Here is a 26,705-nt window from a genome sequence, read left to right as displayed (position 1 = left end):
CAAGGGGAAGTATCAAGTAGTAACCAGTAAAACCGGAGTCGATCCAAGGATAAGTTGGTAGTTTGGATAACGAAGGGTCTTATCCCCCGGTCTATGTATCAAATGCTAACTTAGACTAAATAGGAAAGGAAAACAAAGATAAATGGGGGTTTTAGATTGAATAAGTAATAAGAGAAGAAATAAACTAATTAAACGATAAAAGTAAACGGGCGAGAGAGATTCGAGAGAAGAGTCGGAGGAACAAGAGTCGGGAGACGGTAAGACTCGATTCGGGCAACAAATAAGTGAGAGAGGTGTCGAAGTCCGGGAATCCATAATGATAAACCTACGACTATGTGTAGTCCGATTTGATGTGTCGAGGTACAATCGATATTCGACTCCTAAAGTAGATGTCTCTAAGTACTATGTATATCCGGAGATCATACTTAGTCAAACAAACGTCTAAATCGGTTAATCCCGAGTCATCGAAAGTGTCGTCTAGTCGCCTAACTATGTGAAGTGCATGACAAGACACATGAAATTATGACTTAGACTACAATCGATATCGAATACTTCGTTTCGTCTATTAACTATGCGAAGTGCTTGACAAGACACATGAAAATACGATCAAAACGATAATCGAACTAAATGAACATCAATTTATAATCAAAACATCAAATCATATTAAACATAATCACGAATTCATCACATTTCATCTCATATAATCGACACACTAAAGTTAGCTAAACATGGTGATTAAATAAGAAATGGAAAGAAGATGATGAGAGAATCCCCCTTTTTCGATGTGGTTCGAGGCTAAGATCGTCGGAAAATATGAGTTTTTAAGGTGCAGCCGATCTCCCCTTAGCAAATTCCTGGGTTCCCCATAGCGACCACCATCATCTTCTCCATTTATCACAAACCTCCATTAAAGCTAAACCCTAGCTTTCTCTCTCTACCAATTTCTAACCCAAAATCAAATCAAACCACATGAGAAGTTAGCCAAGGACATGAGAAGTAAAAGCCCCATGGTTTCGGATCAAGAAGGTTGCCGGAGAACTCATAAAAGTCCGGCCAAAGTTGAGACAAATCCGGCAAAAAAAAATGGAGTTTCCGGCTAGATGAGCTGCTGTCCGGCCTTGAGCTGCTGGAAGTCGCGTCCCCAAGGTCGTTCCGAGCTGCAGCCGCATCCGTGAAGCATGCAGTCCGAGCTATTCCGGCCGGAATTAGCAGCGGTTGCTGCTGTCCCGAGCAGATCTGCTGATGTCCCTCATGTCCCCAGCTGCAGCCGCAACTTCCTGCTCCTAGCTGCTTCCCGAGCAGCTCCCGAGCAGCTGCTAGTGCTGCAGCCCGAGCTGCTGCTCGGCCGGCCAAAGCTAGGCCGGCCTATGCTCTTTGGCCGGATCCTCCTTCTTCTCTCTTGTCTTTCTCTTCAAATCCTCTCTTTCAAGCTCTCACTCTAGCAACCAAGAACACCAACCCTAGCCACCCTCTCTCTCTCTTCTTTCTTTTTTTAGCTAGAAGATGATTGAAGAAGAAGATGAATAGTGTCTTGATCCTCTCTTTTTACTCAAACCCTAGACTTAGTCAAGACTTGACTTTGACTCAAACTTGAGTCCATAAAGAGGGTGCCTCCAAAATCTCTTCCTTCTTTCATCTTCTTTGGGCTTGGATTTTGTTCCTTCATATCTAGGCTCTTGGGTTTTAGACTTGGGCTTTAATCTTCACTTGGAAATCAAGGGGGGGTGCCTTCATAGAATCTTTGTTTTAAGACCGAACCTCGACTTCTCTCTTCCACAACTTCCCCATCCGAACTCGGAATTGACTTCCGTTTTCATCGTTAGACTCGTCTTTGACTCCTCTTGTCATATGATTTGCTTGAAATCTTTTTCTCTCGTTTTCGGCACATGAAATGATAATGACAATTCGTTCCCTTTATTCCGGTTTACACGCTTAACTCCAAAATAAGTACCTAACATGAAAAACACATAAAATATTATTGATAACACTCGAAAATGACTAATTAGTCTAAGTTAGGCTCTCCAAATGTGACATTTTCGTGTCACATCATCCACATATTACTTTTCTTAACACTCTTATCAAATACAGAGGCAAATACTATTTCACTATTAACCTCATTGAAGTGTCCGTGATTGAATGTTCCAGACATCCGGGACTTTGGAATGTCAACAGAAGTCACAATTGGCTACCCCTCCTTATTATCATTTATAATGGCTCATTTTTACTGATATTTCAAAAGTATCTTGAAACTCCAATATTTATCTTGAAATTTGAAAGACATATGATGTGTGGGCTAATCATCTTGTTTATGCCGATAAAATCCAGTCGACCCAAATTACACCATTACCGCAATAATAATATGTTATATAATATTATATTGTTGACTCTTGGGGTCTATGTCAAAAAATAAAAAAGAAATTGTGGGAATGTATTTTATTACATGTAATACATAAGAAAATATATTGGTTATAATCTATTTATCACAATATATTACTTTCATTTACATGAAATTCATGAAAGTCATGTCAATGAAAATCCATGAAGGATTATACAATGTCAATAGAAATCTCAATGAAATGATAATAAGACCCCATTAAAGTACATGGACTCTCCGTTATCAATAAAAATATATATAGACATGATGTATATGAATGTCAACCAAAGTTCTGATTAATTATATCATGTTCAAACTGAAGCTATAGTCTTGAAAATTAGAAAAGAGATATGTCATTGCATTATCCTCGTCAAACTCTTAAATTTAGAGCCAACAATTGCTCAAATTTGATCCAATTTTGCATTGGAGATTCTCTTGAAATAACTTACTAGAGTTTAACCCCTTCGACTTGAAATATTACATGCTCTCACCAATTAAATACCACTAGATTAATTCGAAACTACAATGTAGGCAAGGACCAATAAGCCATATGACAAAGATTTTGATCTCTATAAGAAAAGAATTAGAGAAGAAAAAGCTATAGAATGATTCTTTCACCATAAAAAATTAGAAAAGAAGAATTCATTTCAGCATTTAGTACTTGAAAGTTCAAGCTTGTTCCTGCAACATTGCACATACCATAGTGACCACCAATATAAGTCTTAGATAAGAGTTTGTGATCAATAGATTAACAGACAATCTATGACTTTTACCTTCTTGACTAGAAAAAAAAAATGGTAAGTTTGAGCTAAAACTCGAGGAACTTAAGCTGCAGAAACGGCAGCAGCAGAAACAGCAGCAGCAGCAACAGCTGTATCCTTGATGGTTTCACGCCAAACATGATCCCTAGCTCCATCTTTATCAACGATCTTGATCACAAAGTTTTGAGGGGCGGAAAACAACCTGGACCGGATCTCCATTATACATTTATCGGCCAAATCAGTAGCTTCGTCCACAGACATTCCACTGTGGTAGAGTCTGTCCATCGTGGCGAGAGAGAAGTACGAACTGTACCCGAATGCACCTTTCTCAATCTTGTGAAGGGTTGCAATGTAATCAATGTAGTACAGAGATGGTCCTGTCTCTTTGTCGTAACCAGCAAGAAGTAGGTTTACCGAGTATGGGTTCTGCCAAACAGTTCGGGCAAGTGCATAGTAAGAAAGAAAAGAATATTACAGGAGAGAAGATATATAATTAACACCAATATTTATTCCGATTCCATTCTTTTTGGGCAAACAAAGACTAGTAGAATTCCGTAAAACCAGGCAGAAGGTTACAAGAATGGCGGCTTCTTATACATCAAGGAGCACCAAGTAATTCTAGATAGAGAAAAGATTCAGTACGATATGTCTGGCTACACAAACTAAACTAGATATACTTGAAGCATACGCTTCTTTAGGTGGGTTATGTTCTATTTTTTATGCTCAAGAGATTTAACTTTACAACAAGATTGATAATAACAAGACTACAATTCAAGCACAAGGAAAACAGTGAAGCAACTCAGTATAGTATGTGAGAAATCATGGGTACAGAAATTAAAGTACAATATTTAAAAAAACAAATATGCATGACAAGCCAACAAGCAGCATAGTTCTCTTGGTCTGTTGCTACTTAAGGTTATTGAACAAAACCGAGGTTCTTACCTCACCTGGCTTACCTAAAAGGTTGTCAAATGACATATTACTAACAAATAGAAAGCTATTCAATACATAAGGATTCAATTCAGCACCTGTATATTGAACTATAAACAGTATCTGCACATAAGCACCCCAAGTGCACACATGGTTTAGCATCTGTTATAACTTCTCTCCAATATCTAAATCCCAAGTTCACTTCCTGATCCCCTTCAATCCAAATAATATAACAGCCTAAGAATACTTAGACCGTAAATCATCAATTGAGATGTAGATTTCCATATTAATACAATGCCTTTATGATCTTGGAAGCAAATAATTCCATGCTTCGGGTCCAAGTCGACAAATTAAGTAAATCAAGGTTTTGGTCGAAGTCCACCAACAACTGATTAATGGATGGATTGTAGTCTATCCTAATTTAGACATTTCCAGTCTGAAGAACTCCAAAGCTGTCAATTTTTATGTAGAAACTAATGTCCCCACCGTGAACTCACAACTCTTATAACCAATCTCGTCTAATTTCCATTGTCGATAAGCCATATGGTGCTTGGTGTTCCACATTTTAATAAGCCATATATGTGTGGAAATATCTAATGGGTGAAAAATCACAAAGAGAGCTTTTTCAGATTACTAGACCATAAACTTAAGCTACCATGATTGGAATGACAAAATACCAATATTGGGCATTCTAAGTTCCGTCTCGGATTCAAGACATTATTCGTCACAATTCACAACACTGATTCTAAACCCTAAATAACTCCAATAGAAGCAATTATCAGATTAATATATAGATTCAAAGAGTTATTAAACCAATAACTCAACCAAAACAAATTCCTACCAAATATTTCCAATTCCCAAACAAGCTCAAGTACGATTATCAACTTGAAAAACATACCCACATAAACGAATGAAACCCTAGAAAATTGGATCGACAGAAAAAACCCAAAATCTCAATGAAGTAACACAACACATGAAAGAGACAAATAACCCTAAAACCCTGAAATTACTAAATCAAGAGGGGATCAAAACAGATAAGTGTAAAGGAGAAACCTTTCGTAAGGCAGTAGCGAGTTCGCCACGAGTGAAATTCGCAGTTGCTGCTGTCGTCAAAGGAATCCCATTTTTGAACTGGTACAATGCAACGTTCTTCTGTATATACTCCGTAAATTGAACCCTAAAAAATTTTGTTTGGGTACAAATCAATCAATCAATCAATTAGTGAAATCTATAGATCGGTAAAAGGAGTAACAATCTCTTAGATAGATAGAGAGAGAGAGAGAGAGAGATACCTATCACCACATTCACCACTAGCACCGAGCAACTTATGGGAATCAAGAACCATTATTTTGTCTTCGTCAGATTTGTGAACTAATATACTGTTTACAGCAGAAGTATCAGCTGCAATCAGAACGAAACCATCACCAACAAGACCGAATACACACTCCATCTCTCTCTCTAGTTTCTCTCTCTACACTTCAATTACTACTCGATCTTGTTCCCGTATATTGGTTTGAGCTTTTTGATTTGAAAAAGAAGTTGTAGTTTTGATGGAAAACGCGACTTGAGGGTCAAGTAAGGGGGGAAAAATACAGAAGGTTACATAGTTGATTTGTCATAAAGATTGAGGGTATTTTCGTCTTTAAAATATGGATATAAGGTAGGAGGTCTTAAGTAGAAGGGTTTATGGGCCTGCGGGGAAAGTTATATGGGCATACACCCTTTTTTGCACTAATATACTTGACTTTGCCTAATGACTTGGACCAAGTTAGCACACTCCTTCATCTCCAATTCTCCATATTCATCTTCTGCACAACCACCACCACTATCTCTCTCTACTCGTTCGCATCTCTTATCTTTCTTTCCTCTCCACTCATCTCTTTCTCTGCCGACAACATCCTTTTGTCTGGGCCGTAGGAGATATCAGATAAGTCTCGTTGAGGTTTTATTTAATCGTAGATTCGTAGTGTGTACTTGTAATGTACGTTTACTTAGAAATGACAGCATTTGTTGAGTGTGATTTTATTTGTGTCGCCTTTGTATTAGCATTATCTGCCTGTAACAATTTCCTTTGGTTGTAGAGCAAACAGGACTAGTGTACTTTGCTTTTGGTGGAGTGGAAATAAATGGTGGCAGAAGCAAAAAAAAAGTAATGTTTTTATTGCAATTAGGCTTTATTTAGAAGAAATTACAATACATACATAAATTTTGCTTATTTTCTTTTTTAACCCTCGACTGAATCAAATAACATTTTTGCCTCAATTTATAATATATTAAGGGTTATTTCCCTAATGGCCCCCTACTTTGTGACCAGCTTCCCGCCTGGCCCCCTACTTTACGAGAAATACCCATATGGCCCCCTATTACCGTTAACTTTAACTTTCCGTCACTCTCTCTCCTCCATCTCTTTAGTTTGAAGGTCGTCGGCCGGAAATTTGGCCGGCCGGCGACCTCTGTCGGAGAAGGTGATGAGGTGGCCTAACAGATGAGGTGGCGTGACATGGCAGAGAGAGAAAAAGAGATGGAGGAGAGAGAGTGACGGAAAGTTAAAGTTAACGGTAATAGGGGGCCATATGGATATTTCTCGTAAAGTAGGGGGCCAGGCGGGAAGCTGGTCACAAAGTAGGGGGCCATTAGGGAAATAACCCATATATTAACTACTACTTTGTTTATGCTCTATAGGATGGCGAAAATTTTCTAGAAAGGGTATATGTTTTTTTTTAAATCTAACACTTGATCTCTAAACCTCTTACTTCTTACTACTCCAACCCGTTGGCAGGGTATGATGTTTCTTATGTGAACACAACCAACGATTGTTTACCCATGTTTTAAACTCGTCAAGGCAATCCATCTAATTACAATTTTGATTCTCACATACTATAGTATTCTCTCATATTCACCCTCGTACAGTTTTACATGCTACAATATTCTCGCTTCTTAATGGACTATAATGAAAATAGTTGTTAGCCGTGTATCTAGTGAAATAGTTCCTCAAATAGATTTAAGTAATACATTTAGCCACAAAAATGACAAAGCAAACAACCCTTAGTTCTTGTCCGAAAATTACTGAGTAATGAAGATGGAAGACCAATTCTATCTCTTGATTCAGCCAGAGACAATCTTGGAGGAAAAAAGACCTATTTTTATGCAAATCACAAAAACTCAACCTTACAATTCAATCACCCAAATAAGGCAATTTAAGACCTATATATACCATTAACTTCTACCTCATTATAGTACACCAAGAGAAATAAACAAGAGTAGAAAGAAGAAAGTCTAGAAACATAAAAATGGCAAGGAAAGTAGCTGCACTATTTGTGATATGCATTGTCTTGGTGGCAACATTGTATGTGCAGGAGGCTGCCGCTCTAACCGACGATGAACATTTCAAGTCCTGTTTTCACAACTGCAACGACGAATGTTTGTCTGATGGCAAGGGAAACTCACTTTGTGAAAGGAAATGCGATGGTGAATGCTCTGATAAAGAACATGCTGGTAACAAACTAACACCATTAATTAGTTAAATATAATTTCTGTGTGTATAGACAAGAACCCATCTATACATACAATTATCTCATGTGAGATCGTTGACTGTGGATTGGACCAAGTTTCGGTTATACATACAATCCTCTCACATGAGAGGGTTGGCCATGGGATGAACCCTGAGCCAAACCACCAATAATGTTCTCGTGAGAGAAAGTTGTATGTCCGTAAGGTTACATGTTCGGAACACATGACAATCCTCTAAGTATTGTTAATTTTATCTTTACAATCTTATCAATATATCATTGTTATTTATTATTACTATTATTTCATGGCTACTGTCATTATTTTTTGGGTCTAACTAATTCTGAATTTTGTTGTATGTGCAGCAAAGCTAGGAATCAAACCTGAAAGCAACTAGACATCGCAAGCTGAAAGAATATACAAACATATATTTAAATAAATGAAAAAGAATGTAATAAAATTGCAGTGTTGAAACTTGATTAAGATTTTTCGACGTGCAATCATTTGTATTACTAATTTATGAAATAAATTAAATTGCAGCGTCGAAAATTAATTAAGACTATTTTGTTATTGTTATAGGTTTTTTTTCTTATTTGTTATATAATCAAACCATTAGACTATCTTTTCCAAGTAACAATATTTGTAAGTAGATATAAAGGTGAAAACCTGGTAGACCCAAAACGTGGACAGTAAGGTTGATCAGGAGTATTTCAACAAAAAGAAATTGATTGGGAGTAGGCAATAATTTACATTAGATCACCGTCTTGTTACTTGTTAGACAAGAGAAGTTGTCTACGACTTCTTGGTGTAGTCATTGAACACCCACTCTTGAAATCTCAAAAATAGAGAATTTCTTGAATTTGGGTTATTAAGGATATAAATAATTAAACCTTCCCACGTTGAGAGGTTTGCCTACTGCGGACTGCCTAGGGTTTATAGAGAAAGATCTTCTACCAGAGTTATACTAATACGTACCCTCAGTGAGTTTTAAACAAAAGATTCTAGACGAGTGAAAGAGAGAGTTCCAAAGGATGAAGGAGGTATGTACAGCTCCAACAATAATCCAATCTCGAAACAAAACCCACTTTTTGATTTATTTCATCTATTCCATGCTAGTAAAGGGGCGATACACGTTCCACCACGATTTTGAATCAAAAGAGAGACCATGTCTTTTCATTTCGCACTATTGCTGATAAAAAAATTATGAAAAGAAATTAGATTCAATTGTCAACTGCGTGAGTTGATAGAGAGATGAAGAAAACGGACGGGGCATGAAGAGAAAAGACAGGGATGCTTCTGCTAACGATAGTGGCGATAGGTTTAAAAGTCAAACGTGCTCCACGTCGCCCAAAGAAGTACACGTGTTAGGCTCAAAGAACGCCACACGTGAAGGGGAGTGTGAGAATAGTCCCACATGGGAGAATGGGCATCTAGCAACCAATAATATAAGGTCTAAATCCTCTCCACTCATTGCCAATTGGTTTTGAGTTGGATGCCACAAACATAACATGGGTTTGAAGATATGATTGTGTTCTTGGTTTTTGATGCATTTCACTTCCCTCTCTTTCTACAAAGAACTATTTTTCGGGTGAAAGGAAGTGATGGAAGAAGAAGACCAGCTGCTTAGGGTTTCCACTTCATTTCGTTATTTTGTGGTGACTTTAAGATTTGGAATTACAAGGGTTAAAGTTGTCGGGCTTCTCTACTTGTGTGCTCTTAAGCATGATGTTCTCCAGAACTACTTGCTGCTTTAAAAAAAAAATGATTTCATGAGATTTGTGATGCCTATAACTTGGTGTGATGTTGTGTGGTGATGTGTTCAAGTGTGCCTCTAAAATCTTCTCCCAAACTTTGGTCATAAATCTTTTTGATTATTTACCTTTCTCGCTCCAAATTTCTCACAAATCTTTCTTCTTAAAGCCCGAGTGGGCCAACCAATCAATGTTTTTTTTCTTCTCTCTTTCTCATGTCCAAGTGGGACAAGCTATTAAGCTTTTCTTTTCTCTCTCAAGCCCAAATGGGCCAATGTATCAAGCTTTTCTTTTCTCTCTCAAGTCCAAATGGGCCAAGCTATTAAGCTTTTCTTTTCTCTCTCAAGTCCAAATGGGCCAAGCTATTTAGCTTTTCTTTTCTATCTCAAGCCCAAATGGACCATGCTATTGAGCTTCTCTCTTTCAACTCTTTCTCTTTCAAGCCCAAGTGGGTCAAGCAATCAATGATTTTTCATCTTTCCTTCTCATTCTCAAGTGGGCCTAGCTATCATGCTTCTTCTTTCTTTTTCAAGCTCAAGTGGGCAAAGATCCACTATTCTACAAGCACCAACACACACATTAAAGCAACACCAACATTAGTAGTGAAAGAAATCGAAGCATCATCAAAGTGATATCTACACAAACTCATGGTCTTCCACACTTGCAAGTCCCATTAGTTTGAAGGAGAGTATTATGGAGGAAACCAAGTCACCATTAACCAATGAAGTACAAGAGAAGAACAAATGTTGTTTTGCATTTAAATTATTTTATTTTGTGTTTAGATGATATTGTAATGGGTAAGGTTTTATTGTATCAACTCATTGTACTTATTAATATCTTGATAAGTACATTGGTTTAAGGGGGAGTGTTAGAGACTAGAGAACATATGAGTTATCTTAGATAGTCCCACATTGGATGGGTTAATATTAGGTTTCTCTTATAGAGTCTATATAAAGGCTTCAAGTGTAACCTAAGGGATCAACTCAATATCAATACAACTCTTCTCCCTCTCATATCATTTATCTTACAAAGGCATTCACAGTGGAAATAAATCACTGTTTTTGTGCTATTCGTGACGTTTTTATGCCGTGGGGAATAGTCTTCTTTTTTTGTTGTGGTGAGTGGCGGCGAACAAGATAAAGTGAGTTTTTTTGTTCATCTTGTGTGCGATTTTAACAATTGACTTGGTCTCAATGTAAGAATGAAATCAAGTATGTGTCTTTGTGTCTCAAGGTGAGAAACAAAGACGCATCTAAAATATAACTTCAGGGAACCCAGTTTTATGACAACAAAAATGCTATACACATCAGTTCGTTAGGCCACAGTCCACGGGGAGAGAGAAATGGCCTCATCAATAGGGCAGCCCACATCACTTCAGCCTCGCGGTCGGCCCCAAATTTTAAACCATTAAGCATTACTATTACTAGAACACCACCCACGTCCCTGAGACTATAAAGAGTGGTCAACCACGCTTTGATAATCACACCTGTAGCTCTTTCTCTCTCTGCTCTCTTGTTTGCTCATCTTCTCTGTTTTTTTATACATGTTTCTCAATTGACTTCGATATACGATAGTCATTACATTGGCATTGATACATCAAAGATGTGATAAGCACTGTAACTACCAAAGCAACATGAACTGGTCTAAAACCCAACTAACATGTTTCTGAATTGAAGAAGTATCGTAGTAGAGATACAAACTTGTTTTTTTAGGTTGATTGATCTAGAAGAGGTTTACTGATTGTGGGGAAGACTTTACTCGTCAACCGGGTCAGCTAGAAAGTAAACAACTTACTACATATAAGTTATATTTTGTATTCATTTTTTTTTCTTTTTGTTTTTTCTCTTTCTGTGTTTTCTATATCGATTATGATGTCGATTCAAAGATCCAAATATTTTCTACTGCAATTCTATCATAAGAAGACATTAAAAAAACCTAAAAGAAAATACATATCAATATAATCTTAAAAAAAGTGAACTTTTGTGAGGCCTCAAACTCATTTTATGGCCAAAATTCTTTTCGAAACTCTTCCCCATAGACTTCGTCAAAGGTTGACATATTTAACTGATTTGGTCGTGTTGGTTATCTTTAGAATTCAATACTAACTAAAAATAAAAGAATTTAAACCTATAAAGCTCAACAAGAGAATAAGAACCAAAACAAAAATCAAAGAAAGACAAAAGAAAGTAAAGAAAATATCACTTTAGAAGCAAAAAATGGCAAAGAAGGTTTGTGCAATGTCTTTTATTTGCATCCTCGTGGTCGCGACCTTGTACATACAGGAGGGTGAAGCAACCACCACCACGGAACATTTCAGGTCATGTTTCAACAATTGTAAGGAAGAATGTATGAATGACGGAAACAAGGGAAACTCATTGTGCGAAATAAAGTGTGACGGCGAATGTGTAGCTAAAGAAACTGCAGGTAAGATATAAATTAGTGACAACATTTACATTTTGAATAAAGTGACTCTATTCTACCATTTCTTGAAAATCCATATATAAACTTTGAGAAAATAATCAAGTTAGGTAGTATGCGGGAGCCATGATTAAAACTCAAGTAGACCGATATACAACGCGAACTCAATTATTTTTACCGGAGTTTGTTAATCTACACTTTATATTTTAAGACTTGTTTTGAAGTCTTAAATATATTGGGCCCATACAGATCTCAACCCCTTGCAGCAGAAATTTCAGCTTGCTTAAAAATAAAAAATAACATCTAAAAATTTCATATTTCAGATCTGAAAATTATGAAAAACAAATACAACCATAGTATAATATTCTCACTTTCTATTGTTTTAGAGTAAAAATATTTCGGTAGTAGATCGACCTCAAAGTGGAGTTTATTAATTCATTTTTCACTTTCTTTTTTACTTTGTTTGAACTATTGTTGTATATGTATGTGCAGTGAAACTGGGTCTCAAACCTGACGAAGCCTAAACATAACTGGGATTCGAAGGAAAGATATCGTAATAAGTATACTTTGTATTGCTGTAGAAGGCGCAATAACTTAACAATTTATGTAAAATGAGATCAATATTTTTTTGTTCATTTGTCAAAGTCATTTTCTCTATGAAAGTTGTATTTAGCTGTTTTATTCAATATTTATAAGGGAATACTCTCAATGTCTACTTTTTGGATAGCTTGAGCATCTAATTTATCTTGGCTAATTTGAGTTTTATATATTCAAAGCTTTTAGCTCCTTCATGTATGTCAGCAGTAAAACTTTTGATCCGCCACAATGAGGGTCATGGTTAAGAATTTGAGAGTCCAGTGCTAAATTTCAGTTTGGACAATTTGTACGTTAAATGTATTAAAAAAAATAATGTTTTAACAATATACAACTTCGAAATAATTTAATTATAGAAGGATAATATTGTAGAGGACTCAAATCTCAATGCATAACTACCGTAGCTAAATATTGTGAAGAAGAAAAGTAAAACATATAACCGAAAAAATTATTGGAATAATTATGAGGCAATTTCTTCGAGGCCATTTGTTTTTTTTTTTTTCAAAACTACAAAAGTAACAAAATTGTCTTTAACAAAAGTGTCTGTAACAAAATTGTACACAATCAACAATTATTAAATTAAGTATTTGGACAGATAAAGAGACAGATCGTAACTGTCCTCAATGTTTTTAGGGACAGGATGTGGTTGTCCCAAATATTATTAGGGACAGTTCTAGGGACACTTAGAAACTGTCACCATAAGTTATCATTATTTGGACAGACACACCCCGGTGGGGCACGAGCGAGAACGCAGGGCAGGAACACTCAGCCCTGCCTAGGGAGCGGCAGGGCAGAGCGTTCCTGCACTGCCTGGGGCGTGGCAGGGCAAATAAAAACGGTCGCTAAAAATTTGCAAAAAGTCCTCCAGCTGACGTTAGGGACAATTTCTTATAAAACCGTCCCTAGTGATTATCTGTGCACAAGAACTTTCTCTAATCAAATAATCTGAGGTTCATACTTCAAAGTTGGATATCCATTTGTACAAGTTAAAAATCTAATCTAAATTCTAATTACTTGGTTATTTCAAAATTAACTACCAAAAAATAATAAATAGTGTAAAAAAAAGAGAAACTCACCACAAGATCATAATGTCAAAAAATAAAGCCAAATCTTAACCTAACTGGAGTCGGAAGTTTTTTGCATTACCGAGCTAATTTTCACTTTGTTACTTTTCTGTTTAAATAGATAAAACCATCATTTATTTTTGTGTTGCCAAACGACACTTATCTGTACTCGTAACTTGTTCATCAAGAATCGGTTTCAACCAACTTTAGGTCTAAACTCAAGAGTTCAGCCATACGTATACTGACTTAGACGAGTGTAGGTCCCCCAAAACAAGACATAACAAACCTAATATACACACAGTTTAGATTTTTCATTTGCAACACACACACATCTGTAAATATTTCAAGAAAAAGGAAATCAAAGTTGGATATCCATTTGTGTAAGTAAATCTAAATTCTAATTATTCGGTTCTTTCAAAATTAACTACCAAAAAACGATAAATAGTGCAAAAAGCAAAGAATTCACCACAACACGAAGAAAATCATATTATTATTTTTATTATTAATTCATTATTATTTTCACAGAAGACAAGGGTAATTTGTTACAATATATCTCAAAATTGTTTGGCTCGACCGGGAAGAGGAGTTTGTTCATAACAATCATAGACACAATAACATAGTTGGAGGTCGTTACATCGTCCATGACCCGCGAAATCGGCTTTGCACAGTTGGTTGCATGTGTTCGGATCACAGGGACTCCACATTCTGCTGCATTTAGGTACTCCACTGCACCCTTTTCCAACTTTGTTCAATACAATAATTCATCAAGTTAGATACTTTATTTTTTCTCAAGTTAAATAAACAAATATTTGAGTTTTCAGATTGATTCTTGATGACTTCAGTAATGAAATTGACGGGTGAAAACAGATTTCGGATGAAGATACTTGTAAAATCATGTTTTAAACTTTAATTTGATGCAACAGAAAAGCCTAGAAACATCAACTGTTATTTCGAGTCCTAAAGAGGGTAAATTTAAATACCAGAAGCGACGAGGAAGAGAACGAGGAAGAAGAAAGCTAGTGAGCAATTCTTTGCCATTTTCTTGAGTAAATATGTACCGGAAGATTAGTCTGGAGGACCCTTTGTGAACAACAATATCAAGACTATTTGGATCCATAATTTATAATGTCATAGATTTATGGATTTGATCAATCATAATATTAACACATTTAAATTAAATTTATTTTGTGATCTTAGTACTTAAAAGTTGATATGAGAATCTTGTCTTAATAGTATAAAAGAGAATTTGGATAGTGACATAAGATTGACAAATCCTAAGAGAATCTCTAATGTGAAATTAAAACGACTCTAGTTGTCTTATGTGTCAAGTTTTAACAGAAAATCTCCTAGGTGACAAAATAGAGGTCATCTCATTTGTTTGTGTCTCTAATTAACTTAAATCTATAAAGTTACTTTATGATAAATGATTTCTATTGGATTACACCCAAAGTTTAATCACTAGTTAGGATAATTAGTTAAAGATCCTTAAGATAACACTCTAGGAGTAGAGTGTCTTCTTGGAGATCTTTAAAGTAACTACCTCCATGTTATCACGGAGGTTTATTAGATTCTATCATTGAACATATTTTCATAGAACTGGTATTAATTCTACACTCACATCGGCAATGTGATATTAAAAGTACCACCATATCGTACTCCTCTTGCAAATACAAGACTACAGGCATCATTAAAGGCATTAGCTTAACTTACACGTGATAGGGAACACAGATTCATCCTAAAAACGGTAAGAGAGTATTCTCTATCAATGTTAATAGGGAGTACTTCACATTTATGTCGTCCATTTTGAACCTAGATCTTGGGATCTCAAGTCGGATAATATGGACTTCTATTGTGTTGTGCTCATTTTCTGTAGGCTATCACATTCTCCTTGATGATAATGTTATCTTGACATAACTTGTTGAACTTAAGACTACTAATCTGATTAGAAGTGGAAGTATTTTATTTTCTTAATTTCTTCCGTGACACGCACATGAACCTTTTGTTGGTAGTAGGATTTGAATAAAATCTAATAACTACTTCTATTGAGCAAAAGAGACTTTCACAACACAAATAATTACTTTAGTCCCACATCTCTCCAAGAGAAAACAAACTTGTGTTTATAAGGATAAAGTTGGGTGTAAAGGGTTGTGGCCCTTGGGGTTACAATAGTGCTCTCCGGAGGAGAGACCCATCACTTTTTAGAGGCACCCTTACCTTAGGCACACTTAGATTTATACCTTTCACACACTGGCGGGTCGGGTCACCGACCCGACCCGGAACCCGGACTAGGTCTTGGTCTTGGTCTTGGTCTTGGTGTGGAAAGAGTCCACTACTGGCTAGTTCTCAGACTTTTTCTTCCACTATTGGCTAGTGGAAAGAGTCCACTTCCTTAATTTTCTCAGACCAATTCTTCCTCTACTGGTTACTTTTTCTCCACCGTTGGATCAAAACTACCCAAGTCTTATGATCTGGTTTCGTACTCTATAAATAGGGATAAACTCCCAGAAGGAAAGACACAAAAATATTTCGTCTTCTATCTCTCTCTCTCAGTTCTCTGTTTACTTCTCTCTGTTTCGAATTCTGTCAAGATCAGGAGATCAAAATTGAAGTTTGCTTCTTCAATTTTGATAAGGAATAGTTGAATCCTAGGGGACTACGTTCACAGACTGCAAAGCAATACCTAATTCTACGGTAGCAGGGGCGTTTAAAGTCTTCAGGACAGCGAGTTCAACTTGTGCCTCTGTTCCACCTTTATTTTACTACGGTTTATTGCAGGTTCATTCTTTCTGGTTGGTTCGTTTAATACTTCATTTCAGCACTGCAAAAAGATAAGTTACTTATTTAATTTACTGTTTATTGCTCATTGAAATTTTCTTTTTACAATTCGATTTTAATACTAATTTGATAACACCTTTCTTATATAGCGCTCCATGATTTGGTTATTTCAGTATAATACCATATCAAAATATCAATTATTAGATATCCCTCACATTCAAAATAGAATATAATGACATATCCCGTCCCCACATTTCTTATCTCCAAAAATATTAATAAAGCGTCAACATTTGGTTGTCCACATGGTTGATAGTGTTGACATAAACTCCAAAACTCTGGAGGTCCCAGGTTCGATTCACAGAAGAGATGAAATTCATAGCTATTCACTTTAGGTTATTAAGGTGATGAGTTTAGTTTACTCCAATGTCCAAAGTTGAATCTCGAGAAGAACAAAAAGGAGACAATGTCATACTCATGAGAGTTAGGAGTTTCATGTATGCACAGGTCTCCATGCACCTAGATTCAACATTCTTAACAGGTTTATTGGAAACATATATCTTGGTACACCAGAGCTAGACCAATGGACGTTCATCAAACATGTTGAATAAAGCATATTTAAATTGCATGACATTCAATCTCTACGCTACACATCGCACACTACAAAAGATTGGATATTTTGTGACAGACTATTTTCGTCGGTATTATGATATTCGATCGAAACAGTTACTATTTCCGACGGAATATTGAAACTCTGTTGAGAATAGCTGTATCAGCATTTCATAGGAAACTGCTATATTTCCGAAGGCATATTGATATTACATCTAAACTAGTGTGTGTTAACAATGGTTTTTTTTTTTTCCTGGACCGACGGAAACTATCATGGCTATTTTGGCATATTGATAATACGTCTAAACTAGTGTGTGTTAACAATGGTTTTTTTGTCCTGAACCGACGGAAACTATCATGGCTATTTTCAAGAAAATACTTATTTCTTCCATTTTTCTCGAAAGTGTGAAAGTACGCAAAAGTGGGGTTGTTGCACTAATCTTTGCAAAACTGGGCCATTTAACAAAAAGAACAAAGATTGCAGTGTAATGCTAAAACCAAAATTTCATCCATTAAAATAAAACCAAGCATCTTACACATTAGTCTTATTTTTATTATTTAATTTCTCATCATTACAAATATTTCATATATTCTTTTGTTCTTTAACCTTTAATTTCTTGCTCTGAGTGACTATTTGCAAGTGGACATCTGAACAAACATATACACTGTTCGCTCTCGCCTGTGCGTTCGCAAGTTACTCTGCCTCTGCATTGTGTATGACAGTCGTCATCACAATGCGAGGTAACCGTTCTGCATAGTCTTGAAATAATTCCTCGTGGTTGAACCTTTTTTGTCGCTGCATCATAAGTTTAGTTAATTTTTTCACACTTCATAAGGAAAATTTGACTATGCCCGGCACGAGTCCCGGCAGACTAACGTGTCGGGCGAGGATCTAGAGAAATAAAAGTGAACTTTTTCTTTCTCTTGATCCTGGCCCCACACGTCAGCCTATCGGAATTCGACTGAGACTCGTGGCGGATATATAATCATGGTGGGACTTTATAAATAGGTAATTCTATATTCCTATTGATACAACAAAATCATAATAGTTAAACAATGAAGTTCATTTTTATGATCTTGCCTTAACCAAGACATGATATCTAAATGATGTTTTGAAGATAGAAAAAGAGTTACAGGAAATTAGGCCAAAAACTTAATTTCAATTTATTTTTAAGTTAAATAGACATGTTATGTATTTTTTGGTTAAAAACTCAAAATCCATTTATTTTTTTGTGAAAAACTCAAATTTCTGCATTTTGTTTGGTTAAAATCCCAATATTTTTAGCAAAGATATTGCAAAACGTCGCAAGGTGTTGCAAAGATGTTGTAAGGTGTTGCAAAGCTGTCACAAGGTTTTGCAAAGTTATCTCAAAGTGCTACAAAGTTGTTGCAAATTAAAACAGTACCTAAAGTGTCGAAAACTAAAAAAAAATTGACTGATCATTTTGCAAGTTGTAGGTCCTATTTTCTTTCGTATTAATTAAATTAAGTAATTTTATTGATTTGTTTATTTACGGTCTCATATATACTAAAATAAATAGAAATAAAGTAAATATGATTTAGCTAAAGGAGGAAAATATTAGAATGTAGTAACCTGATGCGAAAACGAAGAGAGCGAGGAAGAAGAAAACCAGAGGGGAGTGTTTTGCCATTTGATTTAATAAATTAAACAATTTCCACAAGTAATTCTTTTGTGATTTGTGAAATAAAATGACAAGGCTCTCACTGCATTTATAGCTTCTCCTTGGTTTCCTACTGTAAGAACGGATCCTTGGGATTTAATATTTGAAAATTTTCTGATTTTGTAATCTTACAAGATAGTATGATTTTGAATAAAATCTTGAATAAAATCTAAAAGGTTTTTGGGTGAAAAAAGAAGATTGTCAAATTAATCAAATATTTTTGGGTTTTTTTTAGAGAATGACCCAATTTAGCTATATTAGGGGGACACCCCTAAAAACATTTTCATTTAGTGGTTAACCCCCAAAGCACATTTTCCGTTCAAATAGCCGTGAAGTAGTGGTCGTGCAAATCACATGCTCGATATTTGACCAAAATACCCCCGTCCTAATTTTTAGTATATCCCCCCCATTTATTTAGCTATATTAGGACTACACACCTAACCAAAATACTTTGTCCATTCAGATAGTTTATCCCGAGTCAATACCTTCCCATCTCACGATCGGTTGAATCACCCTAGTTACATGTCGAACCACTAACTCCGAGGTTCGCCCATAGACTGGGTCATGCTCACCTCTATCCAGAGGCCAAAGCTAGATCCAATCCACGAGTGACTCCGATTGGTTCACCCTGTTACGTTCTCTGTCTCATAAGTCTGAGGTTCGATTATAGATTGGATCATACTCTCCCCGAGCTAGAGCCAATCAGTGAGTGACTCTGGCCGAGGTGTCACTTGTACTCCGATGATAGGGTGGATCGTGTCTTTACCAGACCGAGGTAGTTGTACCCAAAAATTACTTGTATGGGTCAAGTTCAAGTTATAATATCCACCAAACAGGAACCAAAAAAGAATGGAAGAACAACTAGTAGTAGCTGTACTAAAAAATGGTGTAATTGATTTCAAAAGTCTCCGCTTTATAATTGTTTCTCACAAAAATCTGATCTTGAATCTTTTAGTCATGTTTTAAGGAGTTGGTATCCATTTCTTAGACATGGGTTTCGAAGAAAAGATGAAATTTTAGAAGATTTTGCTAGAGAAGAATTGAAATCTAAAATAGAAGTAGAAGAAATTTAAGAAGAAGGAGAAGCAATCAAAGAAAAAGAAACCGAGGAAGAAATTCATCCATGTTAAATCGATTTTCAGATTGTCCTTCAACAACTAACCAATATTCAGAGCAAAAAAAGAACCCAAGTTGACAATGAAGAAGAACAAAAACAAGAAATTGGTGAACTCCAGATGGAAACCAGAACCCATTTGCTTAGATTCAGCAGATCCACAAACTGAAGAAAAATCTGGATTTTATAGTGAAAATTTTAATATCGGAAGCATCACTTATTCCAAAAGAAGAAGAAGATACTACAGCATCTGAAGTTGATGGTTGAGAGGAAGAAGATACTTGAGAAATAGGTGGTTGTGAAGCTCCAAGTGGTATTTTGGTTGGGGGTGTAGTCCTAATATAGCTAAATAAATGAGGGGCATATACTAAAAATTAGAACGGGGGTATTTTGGTCAGTAGGCGAGCATGTGATTCGCAAGACTACTACTTCACGGCTATTTGAACGAAAAATGAACTTTGGGGGTTAACGCCTAAACGAAAATGTTTTAGGGGTGTCCCCCTAATATAGCTAAATAAATGAAGGTCTTGGCCTAAAAATGCTGGAGGGTTAGTTTAAAAAACATGGAATTGATGAAGGAAGCTCTTATGGGTTAATGGGTTTGGCATTACAAGCAAGAAGAACTCACAGTTTACTGAGGAAGATCAATGACGAAAAATTTAAGGTAGATAATGTTGGGATCTGACCCAAAACCGTAGAGCATGTCTTTTGCATATTTAAGTGGGGTCCACTCGTCGAAAAAGCTCACCGTTGCGTTCGTATTGTCGTGGGCTTGAATTTCCACTAAAGGTTTGCAAAAAGCAGATTCTATACGAAGGAGATATTAATATTTTAAGTTTGCATTATAACATATGAGTTGGGAGCTAATTATAGTTAGTACCACACAATACTCAAACAAAATCGCGAAGGATTATAAGCAATTACTCTTATATAATTGGGTATTAAGTGAGACTTGCTATAGTGTGTGTGTGGGTGCTTTAGAGGCGCTGAACGTGCGGATCGCTGCTAGGAACGTGGGAGCTTCTCTTTTTTAGTATATTAGATGCAATCCAACATAGGAGATCATTTCTGGTCTATTTATAAAGATCCTTCCCACATTGATCACACAGATTACCACTGACAAAAGTTTGTTAGACTCAACAGTCAGTATGATTGTTGACCCAATAACTATAGTTAGTCGTTCGTAATCTATAAAAGACTTATAACTCAAACTGAAAAGAGTACTTCGAAGTAACAAATAGCTGGAGAACGAATCAAGACAAAATCGTATTGCTTACAGGAGTTCGTCCAATTTCTGATCAGAAAGGTAAGACTCCTGAGAGGAAAATCGCACTGTTGGTTTGAAATACAGAGCGACTATGATCTTAACGAAAGAGCGACCAACTCGCCTCTATCCTTCATCAAATTCTATCATTTGTTAATTTATTCTGCTAGAATATTATTTATTCTGTTAGAATATTATTTATTCTGTTAGAATATAATTTATTCTGATTTTGCATTGTTCTGAAACTCAGAATAGTAAAAGTAATAGTCGAAACTACTCTGGCTTTATATGATCAGTATACAGAAAATAACAGAGAACTCATCGTTGTTTTTCATTTGAAGTTGTCAACGGGTTGAAGGACTTGACCCCTTACATCAAGTTAAAGCAAAAAATATTGGATAACAAAAGCAAGAATAGAATAAAACTAAAATTTTTAAGGAGATAGGTTCCCCTTGAAGGGGAAGATTCCCCTTCGATCATGATGGAGAGACTCCCCTTCAAGTTTCAACCGTGACAGGGTTACCTCAGAGAAATTTTGTCGTTTTCGTTTTTTATTTCTTATCTTAAGCTTGCGGTAATGAAACGGGAGGGATATAAGAACAAAGAAATTGTGGTAAAGAGAGTGAAAGAGATTAAGATGAAGAAGTAGAAGAGAGAGGGATAAAAATGGAAAGATTCTGGCAAATTTCGGCAAACTTCGGGCAAGGGATGGGAGAGAAAGAAAAAACCGTTTTAGTAGGATTATATTGGTTTTTTTTCGAGTTTGTGGTTCACAAACGTACAAAAAGGGGATCTTTGATTGGACATTAATTGGGAGTGGGTAACGCTAAATTTCTCTTGATTTATTTAAATCTGCCTAAATTTGGAATATAAATTGTTTTTAGAAAAACTAGGCTAGAGGTCCAAATTAAAACAAGCCCTAATAGAGCTAATAGTCTACCCATCCTCCAAAATGTATCGAAAGTCTAAAAATAAATTATAAAAATCACATCTTGTCCAAATGAAGATCCCAATGCACCAAATCCCGTTTCTAGGCAAAAAAAAATTTCCCCTTTTTCCAACTTTACCCCTCTACGTATACAAAGTCATTTATGTATTCAGCATTTCTAATAGTTAATAACCTATGCTTAGAACATAAAGTGACGAACTAGTATAGATAACACACTAAAATATGCATTGTACAAGGTTTGGAATTTAACAACTCTATTGTTATCTCTGATTTTAAGCTTGTTTTATATCCATGCAAACCCTAATTCTGGCGTACTTCCCCAACTTCATAATATCGCTTTCAGAAACTTTATGTTGATCCTCTATCATCTTTGCAATCCTTCTTACTGCCTCAGTAGTGAGGTAATCAACATGTAGTCCATGAATTTGTATATAAAAATCAACTTTACTGAAGGTGTAATCAGCTGGAACATTGTTATTATCACAACTCTCCCATATCAGTAAATCATCTTGTCCATACCAAGGAGACCCTTCTTCAACCTTCTCCTTATCAGTAACTAATTCAAAGTTAATAAGATATGAGTTTTCATGGAACTCATTCACCCAAACTTTTCCCATTGGCCTCCAGGCACCGATTAATATCTCTTTCAAAACATTCAGATTTAGTGTTCTTCCTGAGATAAGCTTAATAGCTAAACTCTTTCTTCCTTCATCTTCAGTTTCAGTATCATCTTCAGTCTAATCCTTCTTTCACCTTCTCTCCCCATCAGGTTCCCCATTAGAGCAATCATATCTTCAAACCCCTTCTTCATAACAACTTAGTAGCACAGAAAAACTGATCAACTAATTCCTAGTATTAGTCTCCGGTGAGAAGCTAGATCTCCTCAAGAATAATGTTCCTAAAGAATAGACGGATCGCCAGAACGGCTAGGGTTTTCTCCCACACCGCCTCTATCTCTCTTGAAGTTTTGTATTGTTCTACCTTAATATGAGATTATTAAGGGCTAAATAAAAGTAGTTTCAAAAGGTTCCTCCTTATTCAAGTGAACTAAATTAATTTTCTCACCAATTTTGTTAATATTTCTTGGGAAGTTTTACCGAAAATGTCCAAAATTGTTAAAGGCAATGTGTATTTCACCCAAAACTTGGTCAACTTGCCCATTTTTCTTCTTCTCTAGCAAAAGGTCGCCAACCGACAATTTTCGACTGACAACCTTAATGCCTGGAAACCAAACGAACCTGACTTTGAAGGTCATGTGTCAAACCAGACCTTAAAGGTCTAGTTTCAAACCATATCTCGTCTTTGGTTTGAAACCAGACCTTGATGGTCTGGTTCGTCAGGTCTGACTTTCCGAGCGAAAGGACTCCTCTCCTTCGCCGGAAAGAGACGAGAGAGAGAGTAGAGAGAAGAAGAAAAGAAGAGAGTAGAGACCAGAAGAAGAAGAGAAGAAGGAAGAAAAAAAGAAAAAAATGTCGGTCGACAACCTTTTTCCAGAAAAGAAGGAAGATGGGCATTGCCCTACAGACTACATTGCCTCTAACCATTTGTGGATTACCTTTAGCGAGATTGTCTTGAACTACTTTGGGCATTGCCTATAAAATCTCTCATGTTTCTTAGCTAAACTTTGAAATTGTCTAAACCTAAACGTGTATCCGAAAATAGATAAATATAATGAATAACGAAAAAACCTCCAAACTAACGATCGACAGAAAGTGGAAAAAGGAAAACTGATTTGTTGAGCTCAAGTTCACATGGTGAAGTATGAGTTGGACAATTAGAAATATCTCAACCTGATATTCTAGAAATAGAATATCTTTTTAAGAGATCTCTATTTAACTACTGCCACTTCTTTGTAAAGATTCAAATTGAGTTTCCTATTGAACTTTTTTAAGGAAAAACTCTAAAATTCATATGTGGCACTTCAAGTTTCTAAGATCGTTGTATCTCCAGTGTAAAACTAATTGCAAAAAACTCTAGTACTCCTGTATGTCAAGTCTCAATGGAGATTCCCTTTCCTTGTCTGACAAGATAGAGATTTTAAATTTTATGTGCCTCCAATGCAAATCTCTAATAAAATTTTTGTTTATTTATGTGGCATGTTCATTTTTGTAAGAAAATACCTGGTTATTGTGAAGATATATAAAGATCGATTTCTATTGACTAAATTTTGAAAATGATGACTTAAACAGTTAAAGATATCTTAAGAGGACACTCTAGAAATAGACTGTTTTATTAAGATATCTCTAACTAACTACAACACACCATCTTAGACATCCAAATTGAGTTTTGCGCTGGAGAAAGTTTTTAAAGAAAAACTCTAAAAGTCCTTTGTAGCACTCCTAGTTTCCAAGTTTAAGTGTCATTTAAGATTTAAAGGTTTTCTTATACACTATTTCAATGAAAAAATCGATTTGGATCTCTAAAATGATGTGGCTATAGAGAAATAAAGATATCTCAAGAGAACACATATTTATAGGGTGTCTACTTGAGATATCTCTATTGTTCAACTCATCATTTTTAACATTTAAACAAAGAGAAGACGAAGCTTCATAATCTTCGCAATAATCATGTCACATAACTAAATGAAACAAGAATTTTTTATTTTATAGTCCAAAAATCACCACCTAAACCCACATTTAGTCTACCCTAACACTAACATAGGATTTTAAGACATAATAATATTTATAAAGGAAATCTGGTCCAAATGGACCCATCTCCATAGAAAACACCAATCTCTAGGATTTATATTATATCGTAATACCCTCTATACCTTTATATAAGATAAAATCCTATATTAATACAAATCCAAAAAAATACTCTTTCACTTACCTGTATCAAATGAATAATACTAGTGAATGTATTCTGTTAAGATGTAAAATATCTAATAAATAACATATTATGTATATACTGTTTTAAACAAAAACATTACCATAATGTATTTTGTGTCAACCAATATACATTACTTACAATGGACTATATATTTAGGTGAAAAAAATTCAATCAATATATGATATTTCTAATAAAAATCATGTATTGATTCCATCGATATTTACATTTTTTGGTTCAAGACCAGCCAAATCTTTCTCCATTCCATCAATCTCCTACTATACATAAACAAGTTAACTTGTTTTACGTAATTCGAAAATTTATATAAATTACCAGTATTTCAGTATTAAATACATTGTATGAAGATCAGAAACCCATTTTTTCTCTATAAACTTTCATTCTTACAAACAACATACGAAGCATAAGAACAAAAAACCTAAATCTGAAAAAGAGATTTTTTTTTCTGGTTTTGAAAGTTAGAAAGAGAAAGTAAAAAAAGATTTGTTCCTTTTTCGTAGCCTGAATCACTGTTTATAAGGTATTTATTGGAAGAGAGAGAAAGAGATATTATGTTTCCAAATCTGAAAATAAAAGAGAGAAAGTGATATATTCGTTGCCTATTTTAATCCAAAAATCACTCTAATTTGCTGTCGTAAATTTTCTCGTCCGGCTGGCCCTAAAATGGGCGGGAATTGTTGTGGGATATGGATGGAATTGGTTTTATCTATAAGAAGGTCTTAGGGTCCAAAATGAAAAAGGACTAAAAATCCTTTTTCTGCGAAGGTTGGACCCTATTCTCTTTTTGAATTTTATTTGGGCCTAAAGCCCATGGACCCATGAAACAAGTTTAAAGATTTGCCTTACGTCCCGCCTAATGAGACTACGTCCCAGTACGAACTGACTCGGACCTGTTCACACTGCTAACTAGATATTACATATTTGATGATAATTAATGTCATTGTCCATGTGGGACAAAATTTCACTCACCCATAACGTGTGACATTTTTTAAACCTAACAAATGTGTATTTTATTGAGTGTCGTGGAGTATAGTGGCGTTGTATCTATCATCTGCATATATGGCTCTTGTATACAAGTTCTAGTTGATGGAGTCTTATACTCAAACCAATTGGTAATGAGTTTAGAACATTTAAAGTCTCTCTTAACACAAATAACATAAACAATTACGAAAAAAAATCAACAAAATAGTCTCTGCAGAAAAAAAAAAGTAAAAACTCTCTCGATACTATATTTCAGATTAATTTATTTATTACAGTAATAATATTTTTAGCACTTATTTGTTTATTTTATTGTTGGCAACACAAGGATATCCACACATGCATTGCTTGACTCCGATACCTGGGATTATGTTACAGAATCCCCTTCCATGGTAAACTTGTGCACATTTTGCATCACAGGTATCCTCTTCACATGGCATCCATGCTACATAACATGTATCTCCTTCATCTTGAGCCTCTATTAGCACCATCGTTTTCCCTACAACCATCCAGCCATATGTTTAAGACGATATTTGCTTTAGTCGGACAGCCTAATTTCATGTTTGTGCAGGTTAAAAACATATGCAATATAAAGCGTACGAACTCCATAAACCAATTCAAATATGAATAAATATATATTTATAATACAAATCATATGCAAATTTATATGTGTAATTGTGAATATCGTACTCGTACAAATTTAAACAAATTTAGAACAAAAGAGCGCTAATAAAATTATGATGTTAATAGCAACCATGGATTTTGAACAAGCCAGACTTACTCTGCTTTACTTTCGCTTTGAAAGATTAAAAGGGGGTAGGAGTAAGTTTCTTGAAACAACCTGCGAAAAAGATGAAGAAGAGGAGGAAACAAACGTAATGAGATGAGTTCCTCGCCATTCACAATTCTTAGCTTCGGTTAAGTATAATGTCAAAGTTCTTTAGGTTTATAGCTTGTTTATTTTGTTTTTGAGATCTTAAAGATTCTTCAGAAATTAATGACACCACCAGATACCAGTACCATTCCTTTTTAGATTATATTTAAGACCTTTTGTCCATCATTTTGTCTTAAAAGGTGTTCTTCTTTGTTATAAT

At 35.4% G+C, this 26,705-nt stretch overlaps 1 protein-coding gene and 3 long non-coding RNA genes across 4 annotated transcripts; 1 reads left to right on the top strand and 3 right to left on the bottom strand.

Annotated features, from left to right (window-relative positions):
- Positions 1-2,973: 2,973 nt before the first annotated feature.
- On the bottom strand, positions 2,974-5,691 carry LOC147559164 (proteasome subunit beta type-2-A-like). Its single transcript, XM_086660967.1, has 3 exons — positions 5,358-5,691; positions 5,119-5,242; positions 2,974-3,561 (listed from the first exon to the last, which is right to left on the bottom strand). Exons 1-3 carry the CDS (start codon positions 5,513-5,515, stop codon positions 3,199-3,201), a joined length of 645 nt encoding a protein of 214 aa, XP_086517093.1. The 5' UTR covers positions 5,516-5,691; the 3' UTR covers positions 2,974-3,198.
- A 5,781-nt stretch (positions 5,692-11,472) lies between these two features.
- Positions 11,473-12,467, top strand: LOC147559163 (uncharacterized). Its single transcript, XR_015234509.1, has 2 exons — positions 11,473-11,747; positions 12,234-12,467. It is a non-coding gene; the product is annotated as an uncharacterized LOC147559163 (long non-coding RNA).
- Positions 12,468-17,272: 4,805 nt separating this feature from the next.
- LOC147559162 (uncharacterized) lies at positions 17,273-18,482 on the bottom strand. Its single transcript, XR_015233591.1, has 2 exons — positions 18,375-18,482; positions 17,273-17,576 (listed from the first exon to the last, which is right to left on the bottom strand). It is a non-coding gene; the product is annotated as an uncharacterized LOC147559162 (long non-coding RNA).
- A 7,350-nt stretch (positions 18,483-25,832) lies between these two features.
- LOC147559161 (uncharacterized) lies at positions 25,833-26,505 on the bottom strand. The gene is made up of 2 exons (XR_015233590.1): positions 26,393-26,505; positions 25,833-26,110 (listed from the first exon to the last, which is right to left on the bottom strand). It is a non-coding gene; the product is annotated as an uncharacterized LOC147559161 (long non-coding RNA).
- Positions 26,506-26,705: the final 200 nt, after the last annotated feature.

The sequence above is a fragment of the Eschscholzia californica genome, unplaced genomic scaffold (genome assembly GCF_041429995.1).
Source record: "Eschscholzia californica isolate CP2 unplaced genomic scaffold, dmEscCali1.0.p SCAF_2, whole genome shotgun sequence".
NCBI classification, from domain to species: domain Eukaryota; kingdom Viridiplantae; phylum Streptophyta; class Magnoliopsida; order Ranunculales; family Papaveraceae; genus Eschscholzia; species Eschscholzia californica.
This window is presented reverse-complemented; position numbering and strand designations above follow the sequence as displayed.

Excerpts from the sequence above, each read along its gene's own strand:
- LOC147559164 (XM_086660967.1), bottom strand. The coding sequence starts at position 5,515 with ATGGAGTGTGTATTCGGTCTTGTTGGTGATGGTTTCGTTCTGATTGCA. Across the intron at positions 5,243-5,357 it reads AGTGGTGAATGTGGTGATAG|GGTTCAATTTACGGAGTATA; the intron begins GTATCTCTCTCT and ends AAAATTTTTTAG. Across the intron at positions 3,562-5,118 it reads TCGCTACTGCCTTACGAAAG|AACCCATACTCGGTAAACCT; the intron begins GTTTCTCCTTTA and ends ACTGTTTGGCAG.